Source organism: Ursus arctos, unplaced genomic scaffold (genome assembly GCF_023065955.2).
Source record: "Ursus arctos isolate Adak ecotype North America unplaced genomic scaffold, UrsArc2.0 scaffold_26, whole genome shotgun sequence".
Classification (NCBI taxonomy): Eukaryota; Metazoa; Chordata; class Mammalia; order Carnivora; family Ursidae; genus Ursus; species Ursus arctos.
The window spans coordinates 43505780-43526389 of record NW_026622941.1 but is presented as its reverse complement, the minus strand read 5'-3'; the positions used below and the strand labels follow the sequence as shown (position 1 = coordinate 43526389).

General features: G+C 42.7%; 1 protein-coding gene across 3 annotated transcripts in view; it reads right to left on the bottom strand.

Annotated features, from left to right (window-relative positions):
• Positions 1-15836, bottom strand: part of NCKAP1L (NCK associated protein 1 like) — a 39268-nt gene extending 23432 nt beyond the window's left edge. Inside the window, exons 1-11 of one of the 3 annotated variants that reach the window (XM_026501662.4) lie at positions 15657-15836; positions 14494-14604; positions 12720-12812; positions 7046-7102; positions 6419-6561; positions 5396-5486; positions 5169-5306; positions 4324-4372; positions 4069-4225; positions 518-574; positions 171-267 (exon numbers count right to left, since the gene is read on the bottom strand). In XM_026501662.4, the coding sequence (XP_026357447.1) occupies positions 171-267; positions 518-574; positions 4069-4225; positions 4324-4372; positions 5169-5306; positions 5396-5486; positions 6419-6561; positions 7046-7102; positions 12720-12812; positions 14494-14604; positions 15657-15758 (1095 nt within the window). In that variant the 5' untranslated portion in view covers positions 15759-15836. Of the gene's footprint in view, positions 1-170; positions 268-517; positions 575-4068; positions 4226-4323; positions 4373-5168; positions 5307-5395; positions 5487-6418; positions 6898-7045; positions 7103-12719; positions 12813-14493; positions 14605-15656 lie in introns of those variants that run through there. The other 2 variants (XM_044385420.3, XM_044385419.3) reach the window with 2 other exon arrangements.
• Positions 15837-20610: the final 4774 nt, after the last annotated feature.

Below are 20610 nucleotides of genomic sequence, written 5' to 3'. Positions count from 1 at the left end.
TCCAGAAAGTTTCAGGGTTCCCCAAGAAGATTCAAGCGAATCAGCATACACATATACAAACAGATCACGGAAGACTCAGAAATGCAAAAACTCAGGAATGCCAAGTCACTCCCCCCACATAGAGCTTTTATCATTGGCCATCGTCCCCCGCCACCATTTCTTTCTCTTGCCTTGGGACCCAGCAGTCCCGGCTCATCAGTTAGCACCGTCTCCAGCTCCTTCACCGCCATCCGCAGAAACTGGCGCCGTTGACAGTGAAACTGGCCACTAAGGAAAGAAAGTGGAAACCAGAGAATAATGCCTCTCCCACCATTAAAAATCCTCCTAAGGCACTTAGGAAGCGGTGTCAGGTAGGAAGAACGTTCGATGTTACAGTTAGGCTCGGTAAGAAAACATGAGAATCTGTGGGGCAGCAGCAATAAGGCTGTACAGAAACGAGGGGGTGGCTGAGGTGAGGACAAAGGTCAGGAGAGAGTCCTCTTCCATCCCCCTTGGAGAGCCCATTCCCCGTCTTTACCTGTTGGCGATTACATGTTCCTTGCTTTCCTTTATGTCCGCCACTCTCTTGCCGTACCTGCGGGTGGACACAAGCACAGCCGCGCTGGCCACACCACCGATTCGGGGCCTTGTCCCATCGCCCCAGTCCCGAGAGATTCCAAACTACAGCCTATGTTCCGGAAGCACAGGCAGCCCTCGCCCTCAGGATCTCTGCAAACCCAACCTTCCCCCCGGCCTGTTTGTAAGAGATTCACAGATTTTATTTATTTATTCGACAGAGAGAGACAGCCAGCGAGAGAGGGAACACAGGCAGGGGGAGTGGGAGAGGAAGAAGCAGGCTCCCAGCGGAGGAGCCCGATGTGGGACTCGATCCCACAACGCCGGGATCACGCCCTGAGCCGAAGGCAGACGCTTAACCGCTGTGCCACCCAGGCGCCGCATAAGAGACTCACGGAGCTTAGAGCTTACCCCGTTCTCTTCACTGTTTTGCAGATGAGGAAAATAACCTCTAGGGAAGAGAAATGACTTGCCAGGGGTTACATAGAGTTTTAGTGGCAAAGCTCGTCCTGTGCTCCTGCCTGGACACTGTCAGGCCGAAGTACTCTTCCAGGTTTGAGGGAAATAAAAGAGGCAGAGCATAAACGCGACAGAGGCCCTGCTCTTACGTAGGAGTACTTACTCCAGCGCTACCTTGAATCCCACCCGTCTCCTCTTTGAATTTCCGTTATCAGTTATCTCTTTGCCACTTTAACCTCTCCTTCTCCGCTGGTTTATCCTCTTCTTCCAACACATGAGTTCAAAGCCCCCCTTATCCTGAAAGACCCTCACTTGACCCTGACAATCTACTGAACTTTCCCGTTCTGCCGCACTACCCAACTCCTCCAGAGATACCAGAATGCTTTTTACCTCCTCACCTTTCACTGACCCCTGAATCCCACAAGGCCTTTGACACTAAAAACTTCTCTCTCTAAAGTCAACGTGAACGGCTGAATCACCAATGGCCTTTTCATTGTCCTCTGTTTGTCTGTAATATTTGACTCTCCTGACGATAGGTCTCTTTTTTTCTATTACCTTCCACACTCAAAACTCCCACAGTACCTCAGGCTCCGTGTGCTCCTTATCTGTCTCCTCTTGTCCAGCATCACTGTTGCCACTACGTTTGTCAGACTTCATAACCTGTCTTCTCCCTTCTCCAAACCACTCCCTTATTGAACTTGGCACAAACTTGAGGTTGGAAAGGATCTTAATTAAATCAGGATTCAACTCCGAGGCATTCCTGGGGGATAATTATTTCAACCTCTACATGGTATGATGGAAAGAGACAGGATTAAGAGTCAAAAAATCTGGAATTATTTCCCAATTCCATATTAACTGAGTGACATTGAGATTGAGCTCCATTTTCTCATCTATAAAAAAAATATTAATACTTATACCTGAGTATAAGTAACATGAAGATCAAATTGGATCATTAATGCAAACAACTCCCTACACTATAAATCTTACATGTTAGTTGCTGTTCTTAGTGATGGGGAACTGAACCTCTTCAAACATGCCTTCCATTCCTTAAAAGCAATAATCATTAGAAAGTTTTATAGGTATGTAGATACGGATATAGATATAGACCCAAATCCACCCCTGTAACTTCTAATTATTAATCTTAGATTTACTCTTTCTCAACCCTTACAATGATTTTTTTATAATACCAAGTTGTTGAGAGTATAAGGAATAAGTATTCTCATAGACTGTAGATAATACATCTGTTTGGAAGGCAATTTGGTAGGAGCTATTAGAATTTGAAATATGCGGGGGCACCTGGGTGGCTCAGCCAGTTAAGCGTCTGCCTTCGGCTCGGCTCAGGTCGTGTTCTCAGGGTCTTGGGGTCCAGCCCTGTGTCGGGCTCCCTGCTCAGCGGGGAGTCTGCTTCTCCCTCTCCCCCCCCCCCACCCTGTGCGCTCTGCTCTCTCTCGCTCTCTCTCTCCTCTCACACTCACTCTCTCTCTCAAATAAATAAAATCTTTAAAAATAGAATTTGAAATATGCAGGGTGCCTGGGTGGCTCAGTCGGTTAAACGTCTGACTTGGGCTCAGGTCATGATCCCAGGGTCCTGGGGTTGAGTGCTGCATCACGGCTCCCTGTTCAGCAGGAAGGCTGCTTGTCCCTCTGCCCTTCCTCCTGCTTATGCACTTGCTCTCTCTCTCTCTCTCTCAAATAAATAAATAGAATCTTTTAAAAATTTAAAATAAAATAAACTTCTGAGAATCTACCTTATAAAAACATTCACAAAGATCTATGTCTAAGAATGTTCATTACAGAATTGATTATAATGATATTTTTAAAAAAGAAACAGTCTCGGGGCTCCTGGGTGGCACAGCGGTTAAGCGTCTGCCTTCGGCTCAGGGCGTGATCCCGGCGTTGTGGGATCGAGCCCCACATCAGGCTCCTCTGCTATGAGCCTGCTTCTTCCTCTCCCACTCCCCCTGCTTGTGTTCCCTCTCTCGCTGGCTGTCTCTATCTCTGTCGAATGAATAAATGAATAAAATCTTTAAAAAAAAAAAAAAGAAAAAAAAGAAAAAAAAAAAGAAACAGTCTCAACTGTGCCTCAATTAAAAACAAAGAAAGAAAAGCGACAACAGTTCAAATGTCCATCATCGTACATTAGGTGAATAAATGTGTTTCAACCCCATAACAGAATACTATTCAACTGTTACAAAGACTAAGACAAGTCTCTATAGACTGGTAAGCACAGATGTCCAAAACAGAGTAAGTGAAAGCAAACTGCAGAACATTATGCAGAGTGTGGATCCGCTGCTCTTTAAAAATTGCTTATCTAAGCTTGAAAATACATGCACACCTTTACACGTTTACACATACGTACAAGCCTCCGGAGGACACACACCAAACTATTCTGGGAGATGAGACTGTAGTCGACTTCCTCTTTGTATTTTTTTTTTTTTAAAGATTTTATTTATTTATTCGACAGAGATAGAGACAGCCAGCGAGAGAGGGAACACAAGCAGGGGGAGTGGGAGAGAAAGAAGCAGGCTCATAGCAGAAGAGCCTGATGTGGGGCTCGATCCCATAACGCCGGGATCACGCCCTGAGCCGAAGGCAGACGCCCAACCGCTGTGCCACCCAGGTGCCCCTCCTCTTTGTATTTTGTACATGTTTGGATTTTAGTTTACAACTATAAAAAATAATAAAGGTATTTGACCCCTTCCTCAATCCAGCAGCTCCCTCTTTTTATAGTTCTCTATTCTTCCCTTCACAAACTTCTTAAAAGAGTTACTTATTAAATTTGTTATCTCCCATGTGCTTCTAAACCCACCACAACCCAGCTTTCAACCGCAGCACTCAACGGAAGTTGTCCTCAGGAAGGACACTAAGACCACCAGTGGAGCCAAATCCAATGCACATTTTTCAGTCCTCGTTTTCTTTGACCTGTCAATGTCATCTAACGTAAATAACTGATCTTTCCTCCTGAGAATTCTTCCTTCCCTTAATTTCTGTCTTCCCTCTTCTCAAGACCCCTAAAAAATCTCAAAATAAGATGAGTTGGCTCTCATGTCTCACCCTTTCCAACTGCTAAACAAGTCCTCGGTGACTTTGTGCACCTGGAGCACGTCCTCCCGGATGAGGGTGATGTACAGGGAGCCCTGCAGACACAGCTTCCACAGCTTCTGGCACTGGTTGTTGGAGTTGAGGCAGCCATTACAAAGAAGAAACCCAACTGTGGGTGGGTAAAACAGGGCACAGGAAGACTTTTAGAATTTTCTATCCATGCAACATGCTGCTACATCTATTCCTACCTCATCCCATATAACTTACTGATAATCCAGCGCTCCATCACTTCCACAGAAAGGTACTCACAGGCCATCTGTGAGAAGAGGGGCAGAGATGGTCAAGCTGTTATTGAACTTGATCTTCCCCTCAAGACTAAAGTCATCAAGACAAGGGAAGTCAAGCTAGAATTTAAGTACCAAAACCAACTTTTATTTTACAGGACTGGATCAGGGCACTTTGTAAGCCAGTAGCTGGGGAACTTGCCAATAATGGAGGTGAGGCAGCCAGAAGTAGGGTGAGGAGAACCAAACACAGTTGAGAAAAGGAAGAGGAGGTTGGGCTAAAAGTCAGGACAAATAAAAGGTTTAACATAACGTGTCTTCAAATAGTTCAGAAGAGCAATACTCAAAACATGATTTCTCCCTCTGGATTCTTTTACCACTTAGAGTAGAAATCACTCATTTGGCATTTCTCACTCATCTTGTACCATCCCATGTATTTTTTACTCTATGGCATATATTCCCTTACAAGACTCTAAGTTTTTTAAGCATGGATGTTGGGCCCATAGTAATTGAACAAAAATATGTGTTAATTGACGCCTATATTCAAGTTCCTGCTAGGCTGAATAGTGTCTAATGACTCACTTTCATCTACCCATTCATTCTATGATTAGTTATTAAATTCTTTCTATGGGCAGGCACACTCTAATCCTGATCCAAACAAAAGCTCCAACCCAACCATGATTTTTTAGCTACAAGAGGTGATCAACTTAGACGCATATCCTAGAAGAGGCTTAAAGCACTCTTAGAGATGATATTTCCTGAAAGAACCCTCTATGGAGATGGCCTTGGCAAAGAGAATGCCATCACTGACAAGAGAAGGGAACGTACTGTGTCTGAATTAGCAGGGTTGATCATGGCAGGCGGGGTGCTGATGAGACTCAGAAGCTGGGCACTGCGCCATTGCTCAGCCCCCTGGTTCCTCCGGACGAAAAGGAAATGCAAAGAGAGGAGGGCTTCACTCACAGCCTGTGGGGAAAACAAATGAGTCCTTAATGTCAGTGATAAAGCCGATATACTTCCGCCGGAGGAATTCCCCACTCTCTCAGGGAACTTGCCTTCGTGTGAGGCCCAAACTCCTCTGTCAGCTTCTTCAGGGGGTGGTCATACTCTAAGACCATCTGCCCCAGACGGGCAAAACTGGGGTCACTGGAAGAAAGCATAGGCAAGAAGAGTTACAGTTCTCCCTTAACCACGATGTAAACTCTCATGTTTACATGTAGGATAAAGAGGTGTGCATAGGCTGGCATTCCCCTCCACCTCCAAAGATATATATCCTCAACTGTAAATTACATATATAGATAACCCATTCCAGGCCCAGGCGCATTAAGCTATTAGATGGAGCTATAGCATTTGGGGCACGTCCATGAAAGCTTTTTCCTTGTAAGCACCCAAAATGGTGTTGAACACATGATAGGTACTCTATAAATTCATGTTGCTTAGTCATAGCTCAAGTGATATGCCTAGACCCAAATTTGTATACACCCCAAAAAGATATACATACATTCAAATCTAATGGGTAAGGCTTGTGGCTAGGTATTCACGTAGACCCATGGGAATACGCATCATACGTAGAACAATGTGTCACAGCCTCCTCTGATCCCTCTGGTCTTCATTTTCTCAGCCCTCAAATACTTTTATTTGTACTAACGGAGGGGCACAGAATTTCAGATAAACCAAAATCCACTTATATTTGGCTTCAAATGTATTATCATACATTACTTACCTCTAATGGCTTTACCTGACTATTATTCCTATCAATACTAAAAAAAAAAAAAATTGTTTCCTTTTGCAATAACCTGAAAAGCACAGTGGAAGCCAGCCCTGGATTAAAAACTGATCAGAGACCATGCAAATTGGATAATCCACGAGCAGACAGTCAAGAGTTAACTATCTGTAAAAGTGCAGTGCACTTGTTGATGTGGGCCATTATAAGTATTTTCAGTGTTTTTATTTTGCCTGGGTCGTCATGTAGATTATAGGTTCTCAATGAGAAAACGTGGCTTCTATTTCCTTTGCGTCCACCGCGTACCTCATACCACCACGTGTGAGATTCTTCATCCCTAGATCCCCTCACTCACCTGTGCCCATGCAGCATCTCGTGGGCACAGTTGTACGTGCCGATGAGGACTCGCCGGTCCTCAATCCGTGACAGAAGTAAAATAACTGAGGTGTACGTCACAATCAAGTCCAGGTAACTCCGAGTGAAGTCAAAGTTGAGATTCTACGAGGAAAATACACAGGAACCCAAGAACAGCAAGGCCAATTCATCCCTATTTCACCAACCATTCCAGATAGTGCCAGATAGACTCTGAAAGGGTCTCTTTAGAAGGAGGACTGGCAGGATGGAAAATTCAGAAGAAGGAAATCAGAACAACAGTCGGGGGTTAAAGGTGAGTTCAGGATACAAAAAGGCCAAGAGACATGGTAGCGTCTGGAGGTTAGGAGAGGTGCAGTAAAAACATTTTTGTGTAATTTTTATCTTAAATCATACTGCTGATTTACTTAACACATATACATACACTTTAACTTCAGCACTTGAAATGAAAGAATTACAGTCCTAGAATGAATAATACAGTATAACATAGTATATTATATTATAATCCTGAAGGAATAGCCATTCCTCCAGTCCCTTCCCAGCCCACACTGTCCCAACCAAGAGCTTTTCTATGGCTCTGCGGATAGAAGAGAATTACAAAGAATCTTACAATATCAAAATGGCACTGGCAGGCATCAATGGTGTTGAGAAGTTCATACACATGATCCTGGGGGTAGAATTGGAAATGAGGATGAATAAAGAATAAACAGAAGATGACGTGTACTACCAGAATTTTAAGGGAAATTCCCTCCCTTATAGGTCCTAGAGAGCCACCAAATAACATAAGGGAAGCAGTGCTGAATAGAGGAAGTTCCTTCTCAGAAAGCTGGCAGTGGACCCCCATCAAGCTTACCCTACCAAATGCTCATGTTTCCACAGGCGCAAGTCACTATTATATTATGCACACTCTCCCTGATTTTATCATCCCAGTGTCCCCTTCCTCCACAAAAAAAGATTATAAAATGAAGATCATCTGATAGGCTCTTTCCTTTTTTTATTTTATTTTATTTAAGTTCAATTAATTAACATATAGTGTATTATTAGTTTCAAAGGTAGAGTTCAGTGATTCGTCAGTTGTATGTAACACCCAGTGCTCATTACATCACGTGCCCTCCATAATGCCCATCACCCAGTTACCCCATCCCCCCACCTTCCTCCCCTCCAGCAACCCTCAGTTTGTTTCCTATGGCTAAGAGCCTCTTATGGTTTCTCCCTCTCTGATTTCATCTTGTTTTATTTTCCCCTGCCTCCCTCTATGCTCCTCTGTTTTGTTTCTTAAATTCCACATATGAGTAAAGTCCTATGATAATTGTCTTTCTCTGATTGACTTATGTCACTTAACATAATACCCTCTAGGTCCATCCACATCATTGCAAATGGCAAGATTTCTTTCTTTTTCTTTTTTTCTTTTTTTTTTTTTATGGCTGAGTGATGTTCCACTGTGTATATAGACCACATCTTCTTTATCCATTCATCTGTCGATGGACATCTGGGCTCTTTCCACAGTTTGGCTATTGTGGACATTGCTGCTATGAACATTGGGGTACAGGTGCCCCTTCGGATCACTACATTTGTATCTTTGGAGTAAATACCTAGTACTGCAATTGCTGGGTCATAAGGTAGCTCTATTTTTAACTGTTTGAGGAACCTCTATACTGTTTTCCAGAGTGGCTGCAGCAGCTTGCCTTCCCACCAACAGTGTAAAAGGGTTCCCCCTCCCCTGCATCCTCTGATAGGCTTTTTCTAAGATACCAGAAATCAGACCTATTTTTATTGATGAATCTCAAAGTTTGTTCTTGGATTCCATCTTCTACTCTCAGAAATTAATCATTAGCAAATGGGAATACTACCCAACTCTCTATGTGTTTCTATTTACTAACCACCTACTATGTGCTAAGTACTTACTAGGTAATTTGTATATACTTCATTTAACCCTCATTCCAGTGTGATAGGGATTCTTTTTCTTTTCATACATAATTTTACCTAAATAAATATGCAGTTTTATTGTGGACACCTCCCTCCCCCCCCTCCATCTTGTACCAACCCCCAGGTAAACCTGTTTAACAACCCATTATGGCCTTTCTTAATTTTCTCCCTATTTATATAGTCCTATTCAGAAAGAGAGGGGAAAAAAAGAGGGATCTAGGGAGACAGGTTTTTGTGATCATCATTTGTGTTACAAAATTGAGATAATATCGTACTCTTGTTGCCGTTTTGCTTTTCTCGTTCAACCTTACCTGCTGAAAGCCTCCAAGTCATCTGGTAGAACACTAATGCACTTCTTTTTAATGGCCACATAACAGCTCATGATACGGCCAATTTAATCAGCCTTTGTCTCACTGGTGGACATTTGCTTTGTACCCAATTCCTAGCCTATCCTTTGTTCCCTATTCCTGCCATATTGGTACTTCTATTTCTACAAAGGTGGAACTGCTAGATCAAAAAGTATATATATTTTTATTTTAAAAATATGTTGCCAAAGACTTGAGCAGATACTTTACAATAACAAATATACAAACGGCCAATAAGCAAATGAAAAGACGTTCGACAAGATTAGTCATCAGGGAAATGCAAATTGTTTAACAACAGTAAGATACCACTATATACCCATGAGAATGGCAAAGATTTAAGTCTGATACTAGTAAGTGCTGATGAGAATGGGGAACAACTGGAACACTACTGCCGACAAGAGGAGAAAACGGAACAATGACTTTGGAAAAAAGTTTGGCAGTTTGTTATAAAATTAAACATACACATACCATTTGATTTAGCAATTCAACTTCTAAATTATTTACCCAAGTGAAATGAAAAATACGTTCCCACAATGATTTGTACTCAAATGTGCATAGCATCTTGTGCATAATGGCTAAAAATATGGCTAATGGACACAACCCAAATGTCCATCAATAGGTAAATGGATGAATTGTATCCATACATGGAATAGTACTCACCAAAAATAGGAAATGGATTGTAGTTACATGAAACAGCATAGATAAATCTCAAAAACGTTATACTGCATGAAAGAAGCCAGACATAAAGGAATGCATACTGTATAAATTCTAATTGTATGAGCCTCTAGGAAAGAGAAGGAAATTCTAATCTAGAAAGCACATTAATGGTTGCCTGGGGCCAGGGGTTGGGGAGAAAGGGATTGACTGCGGGGAGGAAAATAAGCTCAGGGAACATTTGGGGTGATGGAAATGTCCTCTACTTTCACTGTGGTGGTTGTTAACACAGGTGCATCCATTTGTCAAACTTTTTAAAATGGGAAAAAGATGTTTCCATATTAGCCTCCCCAAAAGGCCCTATCTAAATTAACACATGGGGAAACCAAGGCTAAGAGCAGTTAAGATACTTGCCTCTGATCAGCACCTAGTAAGTGATAGTACCAGAATTAGAACATGGAGCCTATGAGGTTCCCCTCTATACGACATGACTTCTCACCTGTTTAGCTCGATGTGGCCTCGTTTACCAGGAGGACCTTTCTACAAGTCCTTCCTGCAACCCAATTCCCACAGGTTTTAGCTGAAGTTTGCTTTCAGCCACTCACACAATGTCACTACACAAGTCTTATTCTCTTAAAGGTAAGAACCAGGAGAGAACGGAATTAACATTTGTCGGCCTCTAACCTTACTACATGCTAAACACTGAGCTAGGTTTTTTCCATGCATTATCTCATTTAATTCTCACAAATACCTCACATAGTAAATCCTCTTTCCCCATGTTGTAGATAAAGAAACTGGGATTCAAAGAGTTCCTTGTCTAAAGTCATACATCTGGTAAGTAGTAAAGCTGAGAATTAAAACCAGGTCTGGGGGCGCCTGGGTGCCTCAGTGGGTTAAGTGTCTGCCTTCAGCTCAGGTCATGAACTCAGGGTCCTGGAATCAAGCCCCATGTCTGGCTCCCTGCTCGGCGGAGAGCCTGCTTCTCCCTCTCCCTCTACCTGCCGCTCTGCTACTTGCTCTCTCTCTCTCTCTGTCAAATAAATAAATAAAATCTTTTTTAAAAATAAATATATAAATAAAAATAACAATAAAACCGGGTCTGTCTGATTCGGAGCCTACCTACTTTACACGCACAGCGCCTCAGTGCCTCTATTATCCCTCTTGCTCTGAATGAGCCGTGCCATACACCCTGGGCTCAGAACTTGACCAACGCCGCAACCAGCAGTGTCCTGATATCCCCCTGGACTCCAGCCTTTCCTGGTGAGAGGCTTCTTTATATGCGTTTAGCGTTCTTTCCACCACCCCGCCAGTGCCTACCTTCTTCCTAACCGCTACTCCCAGTTGCAAGATTAATAACCTCTGACCGACCCTCCTTCAGATTTCACAGTTTTACAGTTTTCCACCTCTCTCTCCATTGTGTGCGAATGGCTTGGATCACCCCCCCCGCCCCGAGGCAGACGCAGGGCACCCAAAGCAGGGTTCCATACTTTTGAATCATCGAAGAAATACTATGATACCCTCACAAACTCGGATTGCTCCGCTGACGTTTGTGTTATTTCTTAAATTCATAAATAATACATGCTCATGGGAGAAAAATTAGAAAATACAAGCAGGCATAATTTTAATTAAATTTTAAAACCACTCAAAATCCCACCCATCAGAAGTTCAAATTTTCTTTAGATGCATGTTTATGCAGGTAAATATTCATATTAGGGACATCTTATGTATTACTGTATTACAATTTGCTGTTACATTAGAGAACATATGAAGAACATCTTTCTATGCCAATTAATATAAATATATATTATCATCTTTCAGAGCTGTATGTTCATTTATAGATGTATACTCTGAACTTTTAACCAAATCTCTATATATTAGAAACATCAATTATCAACTTGTCACTATTCTTTTAAGATGTGTTTATTTATAAGAGATTGACTGTGTGCGTGCGTGCACGTGCACGGGTGGGGGGAGGGGCAGGGGAGAGACTCCCCAAGCCTCCCCCGCTGAGGGCGGAACAAAAGCAGGGCTCAGTCCCAGCACCCATGAGATCACGACCTGAGCCAAAACCAAGAGTCAGATGCCCAACCCAGGTGTCCCTCAACTCGTCACCATCTTACTGCAACAGAATACATTTTTTAAGAGTACGTTCTTTTACATGTGTTGCACTTTTGATTGTTTCCTTGAGAATAATTTCGAGAAGTAAAATTGCTACGTTAAAAAGTATGTGTTTCTAAGACTTTTGAAACACGTCATCAATTTGCCCTTCAAAAACATTACACCAAACAATTCTTACTTTGTTTACATTTACAAAAATAGCGCCGGTCGTCTTTAACACTCAAAAGATCGTCTACAGTGCTGCTGCCAAGTATGACAATCAGACAATTAACAAATCAGACGGTCCAAATTGAGGAATATTCCGAAAAATAACTAGTGCGGACTCTTCAAAAGGTCAGTGTCATGACAGACAAAAAAAAATGTTGGAAACTATTGTAAAGACTAGGGAAACATGACAACTAAATTCAATGTATCATCCATGAGATAACCGGCCGAATGTGAATATGGGCTCTACATTAAAACGAATAATATTGTAAAGATGTTACATTTCCTGAGTGTGATAATTGCATTAGGATTATGTAAGAAATATTCTTGTTCTTAGATATATTCTAAAGTATTTAGGAAGGGAAATGTCATAATATCTGCAATTAACTCAAATGATCCAGAAAAAAATAAAGATAAGCAAACATGGCAAAATACTAACGATTAGGAATTCTAAGAGAAGAGTAGACTAATATTCATTGTAATACTCTAGAAATTTTCAGTAGATTTATAATAAAATATTGGGGAATCCTACTTAAAATATGTGAATACTTAATAATACTTAAAAATGCATAGTTTAATAAATTAAAGCTGATTATGATTCACCCCAAAGGTAGTTAATTCGAACAGTTTCATGTATAATGTTCCAAATCTTTGTTATGTACATACTAATACCATGTGTATAAGCCTACGTATCCTTTTAAATGAAATATAATTATATCAGATACTACTGTGTAACTTGCAACATAAATGAACACCTACTAGGGGCATCTGGGTGGTTCAGTTGGTTAAGCGTTCCACCAATGATCTCAGGGTGGTGAGATGGAACCCCACATTGGGCTCCTGCTTGAGATTCTCTTTCTCCTTCTCCCTCTGTCCCTCCCCCCACTCATGTTATGTTATGTTATAAATACATAAATAAATAAATAGGATCCTTTTTAAAAATTGAACTTCTACTAAAGAAGGAATAACCTCTGAAGAATAATGCCTACATTGGGGTCCTGGGCTGGGAGGGCTCACCCGAAATTCCATGACATCCACAAATGACTGGTAGTAGTTGGTGAGGAATCTAATTATCTCAGCTTTTTCCCGATGTACTGGTCCTAAATGTTGCTGAGAGAAACACAAAACAAAAAAAAATTTTTTTTTTAATGATTTTTTATTATATTATGTTAGTCACCATACAGTACATCCCCGGTTTCCGATGTAAGGCTCAATGATTCATTAGTTCTGTATAACACCCAGTGCACCATGCAATACGTGCCCTCTTTACTACCCATCACCGGTCTATCCCATTCCCCCACCCCCCTCCCCTCTGAAGTCCTCAGTTTGTTTCTCATAGTCCATAGTCTCTCATGTTTCATTCCCCCTTCTGATTACCCCCCCTTTCTTTATCCCTTTCTTCCCCTACCGATCATCCTAGTTCTTATGTTCCATAGATGAGAGAAATCATATGATAGTTGTCTTTCTCTGCTTGACTTATTTCACTTAGCATTATCTCCTCCAGTGCCGTCCATGTTGTAGCAAATGTTGAGAACTCGTTCTTTCTGATAGCTGAGTAATATTCCATCGTATATATGGACCACAACTTCTTAATCCAGTCATCTGTTGAAGGGCATCTCGGCTCCTTCCACGATTTAGCTATTGTGGACATTGCTGCTATGAACATTGGGGCGCATACGGCCCTTCTCTTCACTACGTCTGTATCTTTGGGGTAAATACCCAGTAGTGCAATGGCTGGATCATAGGGTAGCTCAATTTTTAACTTTTTAAGGGACCTCCACACTGTTTTCCAGAGTGGCTGTACCAACTTGCATTCCCACCAACAATGTAGGAGGGATCCCCTTTCTCCACATCCTCTCCAACAATTGTTGACAAAACAAAAATTTTTAAACCACAAAATAAGAAGACAATTGGTCAAAGCAACCCAAGAAAAATAGAAGTTATACCTAAACGTTCTTTTTTTTTTTTAAGATTTTATTTACTTGACAGAGAGAGAGAGCACAAGCAGGGGAAATGGGCAGAGGGAGAGGGAGAAGCAGGCTCCCTGCTGAGCAGAGAGCCAGACGCAGGACTCAATCCCAGGATCTAGAATCAAGACCTGAGCAGAAGGCAGATGCTCAACCAACTGAGCCACCCCAGTGCCCCTACCTAAACTGTCTTGAAGAGGCTTGAAATACACCAACAGACAGAGCTGGAAAATATCCAATGCTCTGAAAGTCTTAAGCAAGGGAGATTCTCTAGAAAGAATGATGCATGTGACCCTGACTAGATACAGAGTGCTAAATGAGAGGAAATTTCAAGGTCCCTTTCATTCAAAGAGGCTTACCACTTATATTAAAGTCAAAAGAGGTGGAGTGAGAAGATGCTACAGGTAAAATGGTAAGAAATCTAGGGCTAACCTTTAATAGCGGAGAAGTAAGGGATATTCCATGAAATGCATAACTCTAAGATAATTAGCAAGGAAACACCTGGAAACAAGATGAGCAGTAAAACATACGCACCCTGCTGGGCTGATCAAGCTGTCTTCCTCCACAAGAACAAAGTGTTCTCATGAATCTTGCAATGGAGAAAGGGGCAATGCTTTGCTCTAGCTTAGCCTGCAAGAATCCCAGCTTATCTCAGAATTCTCGAGACTACAAGAACCTGAAGCTCTGTGATGGAGTGCAGGAAAACTAAAAGAAGGCTGCTCCATCCTTTGCCAACTTCAAAGAAAGGCAGTCAAAAGAGGAGAGTTTAAGCCACCAAGGGTAGAGTTATTTCAGAGAAAGGGGCAGGGGGGCAATGTTCTCACCGTGCTGTTTCGGACATCTACGGTGGGAAATTTCTTGTTGATGTACTTGAGAGAAGATTCCATGGACTTTTCCAGTAAGAAAGGTGGCTTGGATTTGGGGTCTGAACAAGTCTGCACCAATAAAGCACATTATATTTTAACCCTTTCTCCTGTCCCTCCAAACATACTTCTTCCTGCTGCATTCATTTTCACAAGTCTTTCTTACAGAAAGGAAATCTGGGGATTCATTATGAAAACATAGCAGTAGATGAGAAACAAGCTTCAGGGCATGAAGCCAACTCTCAGTAGAGCTGAACGACCTGGGTATCTTGTCTTAACAAGAGGAGTTCAGTGTCTGCTCGGCCCCAGTGCAAAGAGGAAGCTCTCTCCCCACCCCTCAGCTGAAGCCGGAAGGAGTGAGAAAAGCAGCTGCTTGGGAGTTGGACTTCATGGGTGAGTGTGTCACAATGTCCATATGTAAGTATCTCATCCCAAAGGGTGTTTGTCGGGGACATGGGGCCAGAGAAACCATGTTCCTGGTGATTTGTCTTATTACAAAATGCACGGAAGTTCCCTCTCCCTATTTTCTCTTCCAGAAACTCCCCACTCTTGCCCATCTTTATCTCTTTACTTCCCTAGGCCCAGCCCCTCGTCCCCTGGCCTGATCCTGTCCCCAGCCTCTCCCAGTTTCACAATTCCTATCCTAAGCCCACATACACAACCACAGCATGAACTCTAAGACACTGAGTACCTCAGAAGGCACATACCCATATCTTATTGAAATATCATATCTATTTTTTCGTTGTAGGGAAGTACTTCCATGGAAAAGTTTTTGCCATAGACCCCACTTTGGATATCTTCAGAGTATGGGGGATCAGCAATAAACAATGAGACCCAGAATTCTAGACCCCAGACCTTTATTCAAATGACTCAGAACAAAATTATTTCCTACCCCCGCATACCCAGCAGAAAGCAGACACTCTCACTGGGGCAAGAATCATACCTAGAAAAAGCGTCCCCTTGTGCCTGCCACCACTGGCTGGCCTATGTAATGCTAGTGACTGAAGGCCAATTAAACCAGCGGGGAAAGAAGAGGGAGTCTAACCCCTGGAACTGCCGGCCTCAGGGTCCCCTGCCCTACTATTGCTGGAGTAAGTGGTACTGGTCCAGTTGCTCATGCTTACCTTCTTGATGTTATACATGCGGATGAGAACCCCCTGACCTCGATCGTTCAGGATAGTGAGCTTCTCGGCTAATTTATGCTGGTAGGCAGAGGTCAAAGACATGATGGCCACCGAGAGAGAGGAGTATCCGGACAGCAATGCCTAATCTCCCAAACACTTTCAGCTTGGGTGGTGACACCCCCTGGGCGGAGGGCCCCAGCCTGGTTGGTGCGCTGGTCTTCCTGTTGCCTCTACAATTGGCTCATGGGTGAAAGCAGTCACTACGACTCACAGACCTTCAGAATCGTCTTGTGCTTCCGCTTGCACACTCAGCAGGAGACATTTCCTCTTTCTAGCGGTGCAGCACTTTTGGTGCTGCGGGTGCAGGCAGGGGAGAGGGACAGGCTTTCAAGCTCTTCCACAGTCTGGTACCAACCTTTCTGGCCTTAACCGTTCCCCAGTGTCCTATAAAAAGCTCAACACCAGACAAAAAAGTATCGACTACCCCACTCCCATACACCTTTATACTGCTTCCTCTTTTATATACCCCCATCAAGAATGCCTGTTATTCTCAGCTGAACCTTAGGCCTATCCATCTTTTAGGGCCCAGGTTAAATCCCAACTCTTCCTCATTACCCCATCTAGTATCAAATATTATACAGAAAACCATATTCTTCATTATATTTTTAAGTATATATCTTATCTCCCCCTACTACAGCAAAAGCCCCTTAATGACAGGAATTGTATCTAATACTTCTTTATATCTTTCACAATACTCTAGTACAGTGAGTCTTCAAGTGTAGTCATATCAGCGTCACCTTGAAACTCGTCAGACATGCAAATTCTCAGAACCCACCCCAGACCGACTGAATCCAAAACTCTGGGGCAGGGTCCAGCGCTCTGTGTTTCAACAAGCCTTCCAGGTAATTCAATGCATTCTCAAGTTTGAGAACCACTGCTCGAGTACTATAGTTCTTTTTTTTTAAAGATGTTTTCTTATTTGAGAGAGAGAGAGCATGAGCGGGGTGGGGAAGGGGCAGAGGGAGAGGGAGAAACAGACTCCCCACTGAGCAGGGAGCCTAATGCAGGGCTCCATGCAGGGCTCGATCCCAGGACCCTGAGATCATGACCTGAGTTGAAGGCAGACGCTTAACTGAGCCACCCAGGGGTCTCTCTAGTACACCTTCTTAAAGGTGCTTAAGAAACTGAGATCGACCCTTATCCCTTGAGATTCTGAATTGGGAGATCTGCAGTGGGATCTAGAAACTGCATTTGTAAGTACGCTGGAAGGTTTTGAGACAAACGTTCCATCACATACATGTGGAGAAACACTAGTCTCCTGGGTCCAGTAACCACTCAGTAACTATGCTGATTTACTTGTTGAACTGTTAAGACTAACTTGGGAAATAGGCCCCATGAAGAACTAAATTAACCAAGAGTAACAAGGAGAAATTAATAGTAGACTTTAAATCTTTGAAGACTGAGGGGCGCCTGGGTGGCACAGTTGTTAAGCGTCTGCCTTCGGCTCAGGGTGTGATCCCAGCGTTCTGGGATCAAGCCCCACATCAGGCTCCTCTGCTGGGAGCCTGCTTCTTCCTCTCCCACTCCCCCTGCTTGTGTTCCCTCTCTCACTGGCTGTCTCTCTCTCTGTCAAATAAATAAAATCTTTAAAATAAATAAATAAATAAATCTTAGAAGACTGAATGAATTTTAGCACTAAAATATTCTTGCCATTCCAACCAGGCCTTACCTCCCTAACTCAAGAAAACAGACTCACTTTCAAGTTTCTTTCAAGGCAAAAAGCAGAAGGTCCTCAGAAAAATTCTACATTGAGTTGTCTTCATGTCTACTTCCTTTCCGATACCTTTTCTCCGCTTTTCAATCATTCTCATTTTCCATATCCAGGGCTCTTACATTGTCCCAGTAAATCCTGGGGTGAAGGGATGGGGGCAGCTGATTAGCATTATTATATCAGAAACTTAAATAAACTTAAATACATAAACTTAATATGTTTGTTCCCAAGAGAATATATTTTTCAAAGAAGCAAGAAGACGGCAGTGCTTACCACACAGAATTTCAAACTTCTCTAATGGAAACTTTACACTTTTGGAAAATGGAATCTGCCTCCCAGTTTATTTTCCGGATAGAGTCCCTAGAAGGCTAGAGAGCTGGCATAAGGTACTACTGGCCCCGAAGATCTGAATCACCTGCTGTTATCAAAGAAACCCAGGTTCTACTAGAGGCATTTGCGGGATTCCTATTGGTCTTTCACCTTGATGGGGGAGATTAAGAGCAGGCAGTGAGGCACCAACGCGAAGGAAGCTGAGCCCTAGAACAGCAGCAGGCTTCTTACAGGTTAGTATACTTCTGCTGGATCTTTTTCACTCACGTTCCTTATCCTCCTGAAAAGTTTGTTGAAGTCTCTCCCTAAAAGCTGATCTAGTTTTCTCCTGTTCCCTAATATACACTCCCCAGCCGAGCAGGCACCAACCCAATAGCCTTCTGTGCGTGTGCCATGTCCACTTCTGCCTTTCTCACGTAGCATGTATGCTTTCCCTCTTGCCGACCCAAATCCTAGTCAATCTTCTGGAGCTGGATCTAAGTTGAACCCGTGCTGAACTCCAACAGTACTTGGTCTCTGCCACGTATTTCACGTCTAAATTAGGTCCCACCTTTATATGCCTGTTTCATATTATCCTGCCACCCCAGCTGAACTGTAAGATTGCTGGAGCCTGGAAACACTCGTTTCCTTGTACTTGGTATATGAGAAAAGCCTACATTTTGGCATTAGACAGAATTTTGGGCTTGAATATTGTTGAGTCCAGTGGACTAAGCCTTATGACTTAGAGGCAAAGAGCCCAGATCTGGATCCAGAAAGCTTGAGTCCATATCCCAACTCTATCACTTAGCAGCTCTGATCCAGTTTCCCTGCCTGAAAATGGAGAGGATATTGAGAATCATTCCTATCACATGAAGATATTGTATGTATTAAATAAGTTACCATGTGAAATGATGACCTAGTTATTTACTATGTACCAGGTACTTTAAGGGCTTTACATGTATTATGTCAAATAATATTAATAATGTCATCCAAACATGTGCTAGCTTTGTAATTTTAGGATATCTATCACCACCGAGTTGGATTCCTAAACTATAAAACAGTGGTAATCCCTCATATATGTAGAAGTGGTTATATGACATTGTGTTTGTAAACATTCGGCTCAAGGCCTGGTACACTGGATTAAGAATGTCAAAAAGAAAGTGAAATTTGGGGGGTTTAGTATGTAGTGAGCTTATGTCACTTTCTGTGAAGTTCTACGTGGCACCCCATAAAGAAAAAGGCCAGGTTTAAAGATAGGACTAATCATTCCAACCAGTAGTCTTTAGAGAAACTTCACTGGAAAGATCATCCAGCAGCTCCTCCTGGAAACAGGAAGAACTCTCCTGAGGACGGCTTAATTACCCCAGAGCAGGGCCTAGTAACCCTGGCTACAAATCAGAACGCCCTGTGGAACTCTTTTAAAGCCACAGTTAGCCAGACCCCATTTGTGAAGATTCTGATCCAGCAGTTCTGGAAGATCTGTCACTTTAAAACTACTCAGTGATTCTCCTGCACAACCAAGATTGAAAACCACTTCTTCAAGACTTAACTATGACATCAAAAACTTCCAAACCTCTGAGAAACCATAGACCATATGGTGGGAGAAGAGGAATTGAGTAGCTTGAACAGAAAGTTGATTCACATCACCTGACAAAGGTACTCCACCTTCCCTCTCCCCAAACTTCAGCTCTTTGCCTTGTTTTGACCTACAGAAGGACTGTTTGACTCTTCAGACACTTCCCTTCAGATTCTTGAGAGACACTGCTTCAAGAATAAGGTAGGTCTCAAGAGCCTTTAGACTCAGTTTAACTGTCAAGGTAGCATCGAGGCTGGAATCCTCTTGCCAAGTCTAACATGTATTAAACCTAATGGCTTCCATTATAATCTTGGCCTCCCAACATGGGGTATTCAGTTATCGATAATTAGGTGAGTGATCCAAGGACGAAAATTCTGGCTGCCTGTTGTGAAGTGCTCTTTGTGTATTAAGGCCAGCCTGATCAGTCCGATCACACTTTATACTTTCCCAGGCTGCTGGCTAAAAGAAGGGTTGGGGTTCTCTGAAGACGACATTTCAGTATTAAAGCTCTTCTTCCATTATCTTTAAGAATCTAAAGATAACCACACAATATTGGATTATACTGCAACCTTTATTTTCCAAAAAGCCAATTCACTTTACAGTAAGTGTTCGTGGCTCTAATATTATCATCAATATGCAGTGTAAGCTTTAAGAGCCACCTGGCTTGTGTTCCTGAAAGGTACCTGAGTCTAAATCCCTGGACTTAATCATCTAAATGCCCTCAGGAAAATCTGACATTTAACAGTCTAGCTCTGTGCCCTTTGTCTATGCCCTAGGCATGATGCAAAGGAGAATGGAAAGGGGCTATTCTAGGCACTTTTCTACCCTTACTGCTTATGCCTTGATCTTTCTCCCCCATCAGACTATGCTGGCCCTGCTTTGCAGAAATCTCAGCTGTAGCTGTTGCCTGGAAACTTGGGAGTCCTTGAAGTGAATGTCTGCTAGGATAGCTAAAGACAGCTAGCCATAAGGGAAAGTAGGCCTCCTATTGGCAGTAAAATGTGGCAGATTTGAGACGGTATATTCTTAGTTCACTTCAGGCGTCTTCGTATGTTAATACCTACAACTTTAGAGATTTCAGACTGGCATTCTCAGATAATTATAAAGTAGCCTGAACTTGAACATGTGCTGTTCATTCTTCTGATCCGCTCTCCCCAAAAGTGGCTGTGCTGATCCGACATGTAACATCCTTGTCTAACAAAGAGCTTAATTTAGATAGATTTGGCAAAGAGATGGGAGGGAGCAATGCCGAACAGTAAGGGAACCAGCTGCCCCAGCCTTGCTTTCTCAATACTCAA